The following is a 13,981-nucleotide window of genomic DNA, read 5'->3' on the forward strand; positions in this document are numbered from 1 at the left end:
AGAACTGGTAATATGTGGCATTAATTAAGAAATGTGGTCCTACTCTATAAATTTTTATTCTGTTTTATATTTCAGAACATTATGGTAAATTGTTATATGGGTAATACTCTCTTACGTGTATAAAATTCAAATTTAACTATATATGCTTCTTAAAATATGATTAAAACACAATCAAATAATTAAAACGGCTGTATGAACACATTTCATGAAGGAATTGTTCTTTTGTTAGACATGTTTCGGGGTTACTGCTTCCCCATCATCAGTTATTTGCAGTGACAGATTGATGATCAGATGTTGTGTCATCGTGACTGACGTGATGTGGACTAACTCTACAAAACGTGTGAAATACTTCGGAGAACTGTTAAAACGATTACTTGTAATATGACCAAAAATATGTTTTTATACAAGTACATTTTTTCTAAGTCAAATATGACTGGTAAAATATGCATTTATATGATCAATAAAGTCCACAACTGTGAGTAACAGTTAGGGAGTCTAGCTGCGAAACCATGTGGCCCGGGTTTGATTCCCAGTCAAGGCAAGTTACCTGGTTGAGGTTTTTTCCAGGGTTTTCCCTCAACCCAATATGAGCAAATGCTGATTAACTTTCGATGTTGGATCTCTGACTCGTTTCACTGGCATTATCATCTTCATCTCATTCAGATGCTAAATAATCTAAGATGTTGATAAAGCGTCGTAAAAAACCTACTTATTAAAAAAATGATCAATAAAAACGTCATGTCCAGAAAAGCTAGAAGTGTTTAACTTAGGTTTGTAAAAAGAAACCAGGATAAAAATGACATGTCATAGAAATCTGAAACCCTACCATATTAATTTTTCTACCATGGCTTTGAATCACAAGCTTCTTTTCATTACATATATTTTCTTCTCACACATACTCTTACTTTTTGATATCCATCCAACATTCTAAATAAAGAAAGACTGATAAATTTTTACGCTCGCTATCAACAGACTGCTTTGTTATGGTTCAGCAAACTGAAACTTTTTGTTATTTAGAAGGTGCTATACAAAGTATCACTTATGATTAATTTCTGCCAAGTTTGAAGTCGAAAAAACTCGGAAGTTTTTGACATTCTGCAAATCAAAGATGAGAAAAAAAAAATTACTAGATATTGATACTGGTATTTTGTTAACAGTAAGTACATGAATTATATGTCTTTACTATTGCTTAACTGTAGAATACAGGTAGGCAAACTGTTATAGCAATAGTGACCACTCCGTGTCAAGCCCTGAACCAAAAGAGCAGATAAATAAATGAAGATCAGTAAGGATGGCTATGCAATGTACTGCAAATAATTCGATGTTTGAGTAAAAGGAGATAAGCCATAAAAATGAGTATTACGATAAATTAAAATTAAAGTGAGGAATATTAAGTATAGATTATAATATATACTACTTTCTCGTGTTAATGAACTAGGTTTGAAGTTAGTTTAGTTGACTATTTCATTAACACGAGAAAGTAATATATACTGTATAAACTTTATATTCCTCAGTGATATAGTGTTAAAAATTGTGTAATCAAGATGTGTAATGAAAATTAAACATTAAACTCTTATTGCAAATAATTTCCTACACAAAACATGTCAAATGCTAGTATTAATTTTTTTTTTTTTGCACACCCACTTGAAGAATTAACTTGCACATTCACCTGTTGAACAAAACTCCATTTGCACAAAAAACGACTTGACCCCTTTACCTCAACACCATCGAATTATCCCTGGACCAAAGCGTAGTAGATGTTGTTGCAAAATATCAAGTTAAAATGAGTAATGTGTTTCATCAGCAAATAAAGACGACTATTTTCCTTGGATAAAAAAAAAAATTGTACTTTCCTTTGCACAAGATATATATATAAAAAAAACAGCGAATGATGTGCAAATATTTTCCTTGGAATGATTACTTCACAAACTTCTCTGCACAGTTGCCTTGTTTTCTCACAATTGAATGGGATGGTATTCAGCTACTTACCTGAATTCCAGAGTCGTTTCTTTACTATTTCTTTTATGAACCACTGATTACTGGAAATCTGTTTGTTGTAGAATTAAATTTTGGTTCTGTGACATTCCATTGTAAACAGGTTTTACAGTACAATAATTTCTCATTTTGAAGTACTAACCTGCATTTTTTCCTGCAGTCCATTGTATAGGAGTACGCTCTGGATCTCTCGACACTTTCTTATAGTTGACTGGTCCAGCATTTATACCGAATGTGTCCTTCGTCTCTTCCCAAGACACGGCTGTGTCCTCCATTCCGATCTCTTCTCCATTGTAAGTAACAGGCGTGCCTGGCAGGAGCAGAATGATCATGTTGATGGCGTCCACTAGCTCACTGCCAAACCTGGTAGCTACCCGAGAATTGTCATGGTTTCCAATCTGTTGAAATATATATATAACCAAACTATATTAAAATATCTTTTGTAGGAGAGAATTGGAGATTTGCCATTTTCCTATGCTGCCATTCAGTGTGCTTCTCAACCTTCTAGCAGAACATTAGTTTAAATAGAGGCATTCATACATTCGTTGTTTTGTTCAAACACATTCGCCATTTTGTTCACTAAAATTTCGCTTTCAGAAGTCGAAATTGTGATAGAAAATCTGAAAAAGTACGTCTCCAGGTATCGATCAAATTCCAGCAGAATTAATACAAGAGGGTGGAAGTGCATTATATAGCGAAATTTATAAACTTGTATTTGCTATTTGGGAAAAGGAAATTGTACCAGAACAATGGAAGGAGTCCATAATTGTACCTATTTTTAAGAAGGGGGACAAAACCAACTGTGGTAACTTTCGAGGAATATCACTTTTGTTGACGTCGTACAAAATTTTGTCCAATATTCTTTTGAGAAGATTAACTCCATACATAGATGAAATTATTGGGGATCATCAGTGCAGTTTTAGGCGTAATAGATCTACTATTGATCAGATTTTTTGTATTCGACAGATAATGGAGAAAAAATGGGAATATAAGTTATTCATAGATTTCAAAAAGGCATATGACTAGGTTAAAAGGGAAGTATTATATAATATTCTTATTGAATTTGGTATTCCCAAGAAACAAGTTCGATTAATTAAAATGTCTCTCAGTGAAACATACAGCAGAGTCCGTATAGGTCAGTTTCTATCTGATGCTCTTCCAATTCACTGCGGGCCAAAGCAGGGAGATGCACTATCACCTTTACTTTTTAACTTCACTTTAGAATATGCCATTAGGAAAGTTCAGGATAACAGGCAGGGTTTGGAATTGAACGGGTTACATCAGCTTCTTGTCTATGCAGATGACGTGAATATGTTAGGAGAAAATCCACAAACGATTAGAGAAAACACGGAAATTTTACTTGAAGCAAGTAAAGCGATTGGTTTGGAAGTAAATCCCGAAAAGACAAAGTATATGATTATGTCTCGTGACCAGAATATAGTACGAAATGGAAATATAAAAATTGGAGATTTATCCTTCGAAGAGGTGGAAAAATTCAAATATCTTGGAGCAACAGTAACAAATATAATTGACACTCGGGAGGAAATTAAACGCAGAATAAATATGGGAAATGCGTGTTATTATTTGGTTGAGAAGCTTTTATCATCTAGTCTGCTGTCAAAAAATCTGAAAGTTAGAATTTATAAAACAGTTATATTACCGGTTGTTCTGTATGGTTGTGAAACTTGGACTCTCACTCTGAGAGAGGAACATAGGTTAAGGGTGTTTGAGAATAAGGTGCTTAGGAAAATATTTGGGGCTAAGCGGGATGAAGTTACAGGAGAATGGAGAAAGTTACACAACGCAGAACTGTATGCATTGTATTCTTCACCTGACATAATTAGGAACATTAAATCCAGACGTTTGAGATGGGCAGGGCATGTAGCATGTATGGGCGAATCCAGAAATGTATATAGAGTGTTAGTTGGGGGACCGGAGGGAAAAAGACATTTGGGGAGGCCGAGACGTAGATAGGAGGATAATATTAAAATGGATTTGAGGGAGGTGGGATATGATGATAGAGACTGGATTAATCTTCCACACACGATAGGGACCGATGGCGGGCTTATGTGAGGGCAGCAATGAACCTTCGGGTTCTTTAAAAGCCATTTGTAAGTAAGTAAAATTTCTGGAGGGTAATTAGAACATTTAATGATTTCGATTTTTCAGCTAAATAAGCTAACACTACAGCTTCCTAGATTTTATTAGCAGTTTTATGTCTTAAAGCAATCATATTCTCTATAATACAGCATCTTATGCTTATGTGGTAGAAGACTTGCAATAGCAACATCAGCTTGAATTTCTTCAGGCAAATCATCAACTACAATTCTTTCACTCATATTTTTACTTATAGAAACAATCTAGTTTTAATTATTAAATTGTCTCCGTTATTTATTTAGAAACACAACAAAACATTTGAAGAAACAGAACAGAAGCCATTCAGCTGTGATATGCTGAATTACTACTTTTAATGTATTTAAACTTTATAATTATTATGAAGATGTAAAAGATCATGACTCATGCCGATAAATGAACCACTTGTGATATAAAGTTCCACTTTAGCTACTAGTTGTATGTATAACTATTGCACATTAGTTTCAGTTACCTTTTTTCGGAGAATGTGATCCTCGGATGATCCATTACTTGAAAATATTGTAAAAATTTAGTTTTAAATGTTAGTTTTACGAATAACTAATTTTGATTAAACCAGAAATGAACAACCGTCTCTTAGCAACAGAAATGCATTATTTTAACATTTTACAAAAGTGAGCAACTATCTCTTAGCAATAGAAGCGCATTGCTTTAAAGAAGATGGTTTGTCTCTTATTGTCAATAGATTTCATTTCTTACATGCAGATACAAACAGCTTCCCTTCGACAAACTTTAAATGACAAATATCTAATTGACTTCCACTTGTAATTTAAGTTCTTTGCCTATTCCCTTAAAGAAGATTAATAATTTGAGTCCATATTTTAGACTTAAGTGTGACAGTATTCTCTAAATAAAATTATTTCCAAAGTAATTAAGACCTAAAGATGAATGGTTTTGTTATATTATTATGACATTATTACAGCGTATTTATTATTATACCTATTATTATTATTATTATTATTATTATTATTATTATTATTATTATTATTCTTAAGCAGCTTACTAGCTTCATCTTTTTTTGAACATAATAGAACAAATTCACAGTTTTGTATAGATAAGTTTTTATCTCACATTATCTAAACCATTTTAGCTGCTTATTTTGGGGATTGTGGAAGACCTACTACTGATATTTCTTTAATTCGAACATTCTGAGTACCTACAATCTGCAGTAGTTTTCCAATATTCTTTGTGCTTCATAATAATTTTAAATCTGCTTGACAAGTCTGTAAATGGAGGCTCATGTCCTATAAATGATTTTTTTCACGATTCTTCCTTTGACCAATCTTTCCGCCATTTCATTCCCTGAATCTTTCAATGTTCCAGCATCCATACTAGCTTGAATGAAGTGTGTTAGTGTAATACTAACTCAGATATTTCTTGATTAATTTAGTTCGCATCACAAAGGAGTTTCCATAGCTTCTTGGCTCTACAGAGCATTTTCATATTCTCTTTGTGACTTCTTAACACTTCCCCATATACTTATGGTGACAAAAAATCTCAGCCTGGTAAAGTAATGGATAGAATAGTACTTACCACCCAATTGGGCCACGCTCCATTAGGAAGATTGTCCATCCAACTCTTGATCACATTGTGTACTGATTCTGCAGTTAGGTTTTTCTTTTTTAACTCTATGAATTCAAAATTAAAAGGAAAGTGTGCTATTGGTGTCGACTTGTTGCCATAGTATTCCATAAGGTTCCTCACTGGCATGTAGGCCTCTGTCATCATTATTCTGCATGAAAAACAATTCATGTATACATTTTAGTTCTGGTTTGAAATAACCTTCCTATAACATAAGTATATTGAGCTTATTGCTATACCAGACACATAGGTACAGTCTTAGAAAAAAGTTTTGTCGCACAGATACTTTATAAGTCCCAGAAAGGAGACAGTGCGCATGATCAGACACACAACGAAACAAAACTGATGTTATTACCTCAATTAGTTCTTCTCTTGTGAACCAGATCGCTTGTCCTCTGATCATGAATACTGGCATCCTTTCTGAGATTTATAAAATATGTGACAAAACTTTTTTGTAAGATTGTACTAAAAGTAACAGTTCAATTAAAATCACTGTAATGTAATAAATCTTAATATAATTTCAGAAAGAACATACATGATGTTTATAATTTATTATGTCTCCTTGTTAGTGAAAGAGTAGAAAGATCATCACACTTTTTTATTTTGTCACTTTGCAGATTTGTATATTATGTATATACCACTCCAAATCTCAAGGAAAAAAATGGAACTCTCTGCATCATAATTCACAGTTAATTCCCGATTTACCACGAAAATCGTCTGTAGCTGCATTTAGATTGGCAACAGGCCATAACTGTTTGGCCAAACACCTGCATAGAATTGGAATATATCAGTCCCCTAACTGCCCATTGTGCAACTCAAACCAGGCAATGGATTCGGAACACCTCAAAATCTGTGCTTCATTGGCTGACCATGATAATATCTTTGAAAAATATTGGAATGCAAGAGGTCAGATGACTTTATTGTCAAACGCCTTGCATTAGAAAACAACAACATATTATGTAATAAACCGGCTGAACAAGTTAACTGCCTTGCAATGGTTGCATGGTCAACTTTTTTACGTGTTTTTTGTACAAAGCAATTGCTAATATCTTAAAGACATAAGTGGGCATGTGCTGAACTTACTTTGTTTCTGTGTTTGAGTATTCATCAAGCAGAATCCTGAATTCCCGTAATACTTCCAAAACTTGTGGTAAATTGTATGTGTAGATATGATCCAAATCTTGATATGCGACTATAGCGTCCTCATCTTCTGACGTTTCCTCTTCGTTAATTGGTTCGTCTCTCAGCTCTTCATCTTCAAACAAATGAGCAACTGCATCCATTCGGAAACCGTCCACTCCTTCATCCAACCAAAATCTGAGAACATCCTGAAAGTAAATAAATAAATAAAAATGCAGATTAATAGTTCTTGAGATTTCTTTACATGGAGCAGATTGCAATTTCAAGGTGTAAAAGTTGAGTTTGTTAGAATGAATTACAAAGTAATATGTACGGAATTCCATCAGCTTGTCTCCAAGGAAAATGATTTTCTGAAGGCAGCAAGGAGTGGCCGGTTTTGTATATTCAACACCATCAGTAGTAACTACAGCTCCTACTGTTGTAGCTACTGATACTACTGCTATTACATTATGTACTACTGTTGCTGCAACTACTACTGCTGTTTACTACTACCACTGTTGCTGCAGCGAGATTAGATTAAATTAGATATTTTATTAGCCCTTGGAATACAATTATTCATGTCATCGTCATGTACATTAATCTAACAATTACATAATGCTATTACTACTACTACTGTTGCAGCTACCATACTAATAGATCTCTCTCTGGAATGGCTAACACTATTTGGGTTCAGTGGCAAAGCTCTTAAGAGGCTTTTGAGGCTTGGCCTATTCAAAAAATTCGAGTTATTATACCTAGTAACATTACGCCAATAAGTTCATAATAACAATATATCGTAACACTTGATTTAACTCCGATGTTTCCACATATTAAATTCACTGTTGGCATGGCTACGACCTTGACTCGAAAGTTTGAGGGGGGACCAGGGAGGAGATATCGATTCGCTACATCAATGTGCTAAACGAAGTTAGCCTTGTTGCCTACTGTCACAATAATACGTCGTTCTATATTGGTGGTCTATGAATGGACTGTGTTGTTGAGTGTTAGTTTAATCAAAAGTGGTGCATGCGCGCGGGGGGTTTTTTGTGTGCATGTGTGTATTAATTTTGTGTAAAATGGCTCATACTGAGAAAACATTGAGGTCATTATTACTTATTTGTAAAATTGAAAGAGAAACCATTTTAGTTGGATGTATGAAACAAAATGTGCTTACGAAGATATAAAATCAACATTACATTTACATAGGTATTAAAATAACAGATGGAGGAAGACAATATACATTTTCAACTTTCGTGATATAAGAAATATCCTTGGCTAACAGGGTGCTCTGAGACAAATAAGTTATACGGTATTGTTATATCTGTATTCTGTTTGGTGATGAAAATGAGTGGTCATCATCTTCTTGTGGAGTCTGTGTCACAAAAAATACTTTGATAGAAAAGTCGAGAAACATCTGCTGTATAAAAAGATATAAGGTAGGCAGATTTTTTCAGCCTACCCAGTATTTACACCTTAGTTTTCCCACTGATATATACTAATAACATAGTATGATGTGAGAACTTTTTCTACAGTACAAAGATATTTTGAAGTTTTATTTATAAACTGTAATTTATAGAACAAAAACCTATTTCTCTTCAATTTATAAGAAAGAAATGTAAGTTTAAGGACAAAAATAGCCATAGTAGCTGATGCATCCTATTAAACTTCACTTAAGTCGTAATTACATGCATGTTTGTAGATTTTTGGGACATGAACTTTCGGGCTATGCCTATAAATTATAACTAATGGTTTCAGAATATTGGATCAATTTACGCATTTGGGATACTAATTTAAAAAAGAAGACCTTCATAACTAATTGTCTGTCCCTATATTATAAATGGTAAGGACGGTAACCTCGCATGATAGAGGAAAGAGAAGTACTTGGGGATAATTTACTCGAAAGATCTTTACCACAAATTTCGGAGGTTGGACTTAGTATCAGGACTCTGTTCCTATTTGTGAGGAACCGTCAGCTGATTGAGCTGCAGCTGAATCTGTGGATGGTAGAAGACTCCAAGAAATATACGTACGTTTTCGTACAGTACTCTAGGAACCAAGATAAGATATTAGTACTGCTAACCTTCATTTCCTGAAGTACCAGAGGGTTTGCATAGTTGAGATCGGGTTGTTCTTTAAGGAACTGGTGCAAGTAATACTGTCGACGGTCTTCATTCCATTCCCAAGCTGACCCACCAAACACACTCATCTGAAATATCAGTCATATAGGTTAACTTCAACACAGAATTACCACAGATAATGAAAATGATAAGCTATTTAATCATCAAAGCACTGCCTCTCTCGTAAAATTCTCCTGAGTTATGACTTGTATGTTTTGACACTTATGTAATTTTATATTTCTCAGATTTTAGCTTTCTTACATTATAATTAGTTCAGTTGAAGGGGTCAGTGTGATTAAGACTTTCATTGTATTGGGCATAGTGAGAGATTTTTGGGTTTTAGCACTGAATCATAAATACAGAAATATATATCAACTGAATCATCAGAAAAGGAAAACATATCTCTGTATCCTGTACTGTATTAAATATTCTCCAGGACTGGTTTACAAAAACATAATAATAATAATAATAATAATAATAATAATAATAATAATAATAATAATAATTATTATTATTATTATTATTATTATTAGGGACCGGATTTTTATGTAATTACATATTATATTCCTTTCAACCTAATCGTATATAAATAACAAATCTTTGCGAATCTTGTAATTATCATTAATATAATTATTAAAATTTGATACTAGGCTACATATTTTTACATATTTACCCTACATTACATATTATGGCCTGATATTACATAAATCTACATATTTAAGGGTTTTATTCATTTTTGCTTCTCTAAAAAAAAAAAAAAAAAAAAAAAAAACCTGCTGGGAAAGCTTACAATTTGAAATACACAGATTTAAAAAGCCTTTTTACCTACCCAAGAAAGGATATATTTCGGGACGAAACATAACATTCTTAGTTCCAGGAAGTAATAGAGGCACTTACCCCATACCACTCACTATAAATATGAGTGAACAAAAGGCATACTTTTTCATACAACTACCTTGTGTTGTAAAAATCACTCAGAAAGTAGTGTTGCTTTCATGTGGTGCAGTGGGATGAGGACGACATGATTTGTCTCGAACTATAATTGTTCTGCACACGTTTTAACAAGCCGTCCCCATGCAATTTGCAACCTTACCCACCCTCTTCCTAATCCTTCCAGGGAGAACCCGTGTCAAGTCTGGCATGAGCCGCAATAAAGTAGCCGAATTTTGAAAAGAAGCTGAAGTAAAGAAACAAACTGGAAAGATGTTGAAAGATTAAAATAAATAGCTTTTCAGGTTATTGCTTGACCTCTTTACTTTAAATTTAGTAGACCTATATGGAAACGGGATTTTCCGAGGAATTAGAAAGTATGGTTCTTGGTTGGAATAATCCTAACATTCTGAATGAGACAGGAATGTCACTTTTCAAACAACAGTTTGTAAATGCCTATAGTTTGAGATTTTAGTAGGTACTTCGTTTCTTACAGGGAGCAGCTAAAATGTATGTGTCCCACATCTCCTCTCATTCTCTCCTAATCCAGTAAAGCGAAACAGTGCTTGCAGTACTGTTGTGTCAGTCATTTCACTCAGTTCTCTAGTTTTAGTGCTTGCAATATAAAGTGCAAGTGAGTTTATCTACTGCTTTTAACTAACTAAAATGACCCGTGTATCTTCAACCCTAACGACAAAAATGAAGTCATGGATTGCGATGGATGAAGCTTTCACTAACAGATGGAAAAATAATAATGTGTCAAGTGTGCGGTAAAAAATTCGGGTGCTCTATGAAATCACAACTGGAGAGTCTTACCTATCCTATACCTGCCAGATATTGATATTAAATATTTTCATGATTTTACATACTTTGATACATATTCAGCTTATTTTTCTTACATAAATATGTACATATTTCACACTTTGATATTACATAAAAATCCGGTCCCTAATTATTATTATTATTATTATTATTATTATTATTATTATTATTATTGTTGTTGATTAGCACATTAATACTAATAGTAAATAGGGTAAATAAAATAAATTATCATTATGGTTATGATTATTATCATTATTATTATTATTATTATTATTATTATTATTATTATTATTATTATTATTATTATTATTTCATAAGCCATGTAGACTCTTTGCTGCTGAGCAAACAATATTGTGCCATTGGAGTTTTCGATTGCATTCTACTGATATCATAGTGCTGTAAATCCTGGTGTATGTTGTCCATGTATCTGAGTGGTCACTTTCCATATGGAAATTCTCCTGTGACTTGCTTAATTCTTCGATTCGAAGGAGTTCTCATGACGTTTTAAATTCATGCTCTTAATTTTTAGTCTGGTATAATAATTGTATAATTCTTATAGACATCTTCATTACTATTTTTCTAAGTGCACAGAAGAAGTGAAACCAATACAGTAGGGCCTATGTATGTTTATTGTGCACTTACCCAATTATTAGGTGGAATTGGTTTTCCATCACTTTCAAATCCTTTAGCATCGGCCCACACATAATAATGAGTGTATGGATCTTGTTTCTTTATAGATCTCTGGAACCATTTGTGAAGATTGCTGGAATGATTTGGTATAAAATCCATTACTAGTTTCAGACCTGTAAAGTTATGAAGAAAACAAAGATTAGATACCTACAAAAGGAAATTTTGAATTAAGAGACTGGTGTAGGAAAATAAGTTAAGTTGTGTTCTTTAGAACTGCAAAACATATTCTTTAGAACTGAGATTTTCTTGATATTAAAAGATGAAAACTACTTGAGATTAATTCTCTTGGAGAAGTGAAAGATTCTAACACTGGAGTGATGTTTCTTCAACTTGCATAAGGAACAAAACTACGATAAGATATGTACCACGTAACTCTAACTATTGAACTTTTATTTACCCCTAAATCTAATCTGATCCACTTCAATCTAGTCTAAGCTAATCTAATCCAGTTTAGTCTAATTTAATCCAAACCTAATTTAATCATCCAAGTCTAATCTAGTGTAATACAATCCTATCTAATCTAGTCTATCTAGACTAATTTAGTCCAATCTATCCGAATCTAATTAGTCTAATACAGTCTTGTCTAATGTAATCTAGTTTAGTCAAGTCTAATCCTATCCAAACCTAATTTATTCTGATCCAATTCAAACCAAAACTAGTCTAATAAAATGTGGTCTAATCTAATCTAGTTTAATATAACATAATCCAGTCTAATCTAATGCAGTCGAATCTACATAGTTAAATCTAATCCAAGCCTAATCTAGTCTAATACAATATTGTACAATCTAATTTAACTATTCTCGCCTAATCTAATCCAAACCTAATCCAGTCTAATCTAATCCAATCTAGTCTAATCTAATCGAAATCTAATTTAGTATAATCTAATATAATTTAATTTAGCCTAACCCAATCTAGTTTAATCTAGCCTAACTCAATCTAGTCTAATCTAACAGAAATCAATCTAGTTTAATCTAATCCAATCTAGTCTGATCTAATCCAAAATTTAATCTAGTTTAATCAAACCTAATCTAATCAAATTCAATCCAATTTAGTTTAATCTAATCCAATCTAATATGGTCTAATATAATTCATTTTAATTTAATCTGATCTTAAATAAACATAGCTAAATATTTGTTATAAAAATGGGAGGTCTAGTCATGGACAAATTTATCTAGGCAATCGGCACAATTTGACAATGTATTGACATAATGTTATATTAAAATTACGACTCAACTGTATGTAATAAGGCTTTTTTAAGAAACGTAAAATGATTAATTTAATCCAATCTACGGGAGTAATTGTAATTGACTTTTAACAAGAGTAATAATTTTATACATGATTATTCTCACTTGACGATACGTGTCAGAGAAAGAACAATTATTGTTACATACATCTCAAGTCAGATTAGTTAACTACCAATATGTTACTAGTCAACTAGCCCCATTATCTCCTTGCTAAGTTACCTCGTGACTCTTGCCTTATTGGTGTAAATTAAAAATGAGGTTTCAACCAATCTTCAGACTGTTGGCTAAACACACATAGGTCTATGATTAGTCCTACCTTACCTCTTTCTTTCAATGCTTTCGATAATGAACGAAAATCTTCCATTGTTCCAAAAACGGGAGCAATGGCCCTGAAGTCTTCAACATCATAACCAAAATCCTTCATAGGAGATTTGTAAATGGGTGACAGCCATATCGCCCCCACACCGAGATCTTTAATGTAGTCCAGTCGTGATTCAATTCCTAAGGAAGAAAAATGTGAACACATTAGCTTATGGTATGATAATAAACATAACAGGGTACTGATATTAGAGGAAATCCCTGTGGTTGCATGTAACGTGTGTACAGGAATTAGGGTAGTGGAATTAGGATAAATAAATAGGACACAGTTTGCTGTAATATTTAAGTGTGTCTAAAATAAGCTATGAATTATAGTAAATCCTCCAATAACAATTGATTAAAACAGAAGGTACTATTAAGGGGACATATAAAAACTGTTTTTCAGTCACATACACTTAACAATAAATTAACTGGTATACTTTATACATAAGCACATTAGAATATTCCGTAAATAATATTTTTTTATCCATCTGTGAGTAATGTCAAGCTCGTATTAGCTACACATGTATTGTGCACGCGTTTGTTTGCCGTCCATGTCAAAGCACAACTGAATAACTTACTTACTTACAAATGGCTTTTAAGGAACCCGAAGGTTCATTGCCGCCCTCGCATAAGCCCGCCATCGGTCCCTATCCTGTGCAAGATTAATCCAGTCTCTATCATCATATCCCACCTCCCTCAAATCCATTTTGATATTATCCTCCCATCTACGTCTCGGCCTCCCCAAAGGTCTTTTTCCCTCCGGTCTCCCAACTAACACTCTATATGCATTTCTGGATTCGCCCATACGTGCTACATGCCCTGCCCATCTCAAACGTCTGGATTTAATGTTCCTAATTATGTTAGGTTAAGTATACATTGCGTGCAGTTCTGCGTTGTGTAACTTTCTCCATTCTCCTGTAACTTCATCCCGCTTAGCCCCAAATATTTTCCTAAGCACCTTATTCTCAAACA

At 33.3% G+C, this 13,981-nt stretch overlaps 1 protein-coding gene across 2 annotated transcripts in view; it reads right to left on the reverse strand.

The window, feature by feature from the left end:
* LOC138704571 (maltase 2-like) overlaps positions 1–13,981 on the reverse strand; it is a 47,911-nt gene that overhangs the window by 5,970 nt on the left and 27,960 nt on the right. For both annotated transcript variants that reach the window (XM_069832613.1, XM_069832612.1), the window contains exons 2-7: positions 12,971–13,150; positions 11,358–11,518; positions 8,927–9,052; positions 6,811–7,055; positions 5,680–5,878; positions 2,138–2,393 (exon numbers count right to left, since the gene is read on the reverse strand). In XM_069832613.1, the coding sequence (XP_069688714.1) occupies positions 2,138–2,393; positions 5,680–5,878; positions 6,811–7,055; positions 8,927–9,052; positions 11,358–11,518; positions 12,971–13,150 (1,167 nt within the window). The remainder of the gene's footprint in view (positions 1–2,137; positions 2,394–5,679; positions 5,879–6,810; positions 7,056–8,926; positions 9,053–11,357; positions 11,519–12,970; positions 13,151–13,981) is intronic.

This window comes from Periplaneta americana, chromosome 8 (assembly GCF_040183065.1).
Source record: "Periplaneta americana isolate PAMFEO1 chromosome 8, P.americana_PAMFEO1_priV1, whole genome shotgun sequence".
NCBI classification, from domain to species: Eukaryota; Metazoa; Arthropoda; class Insecta; order Blattodea; family Blattidae; genus Periplaneta; species Periplaneta americana.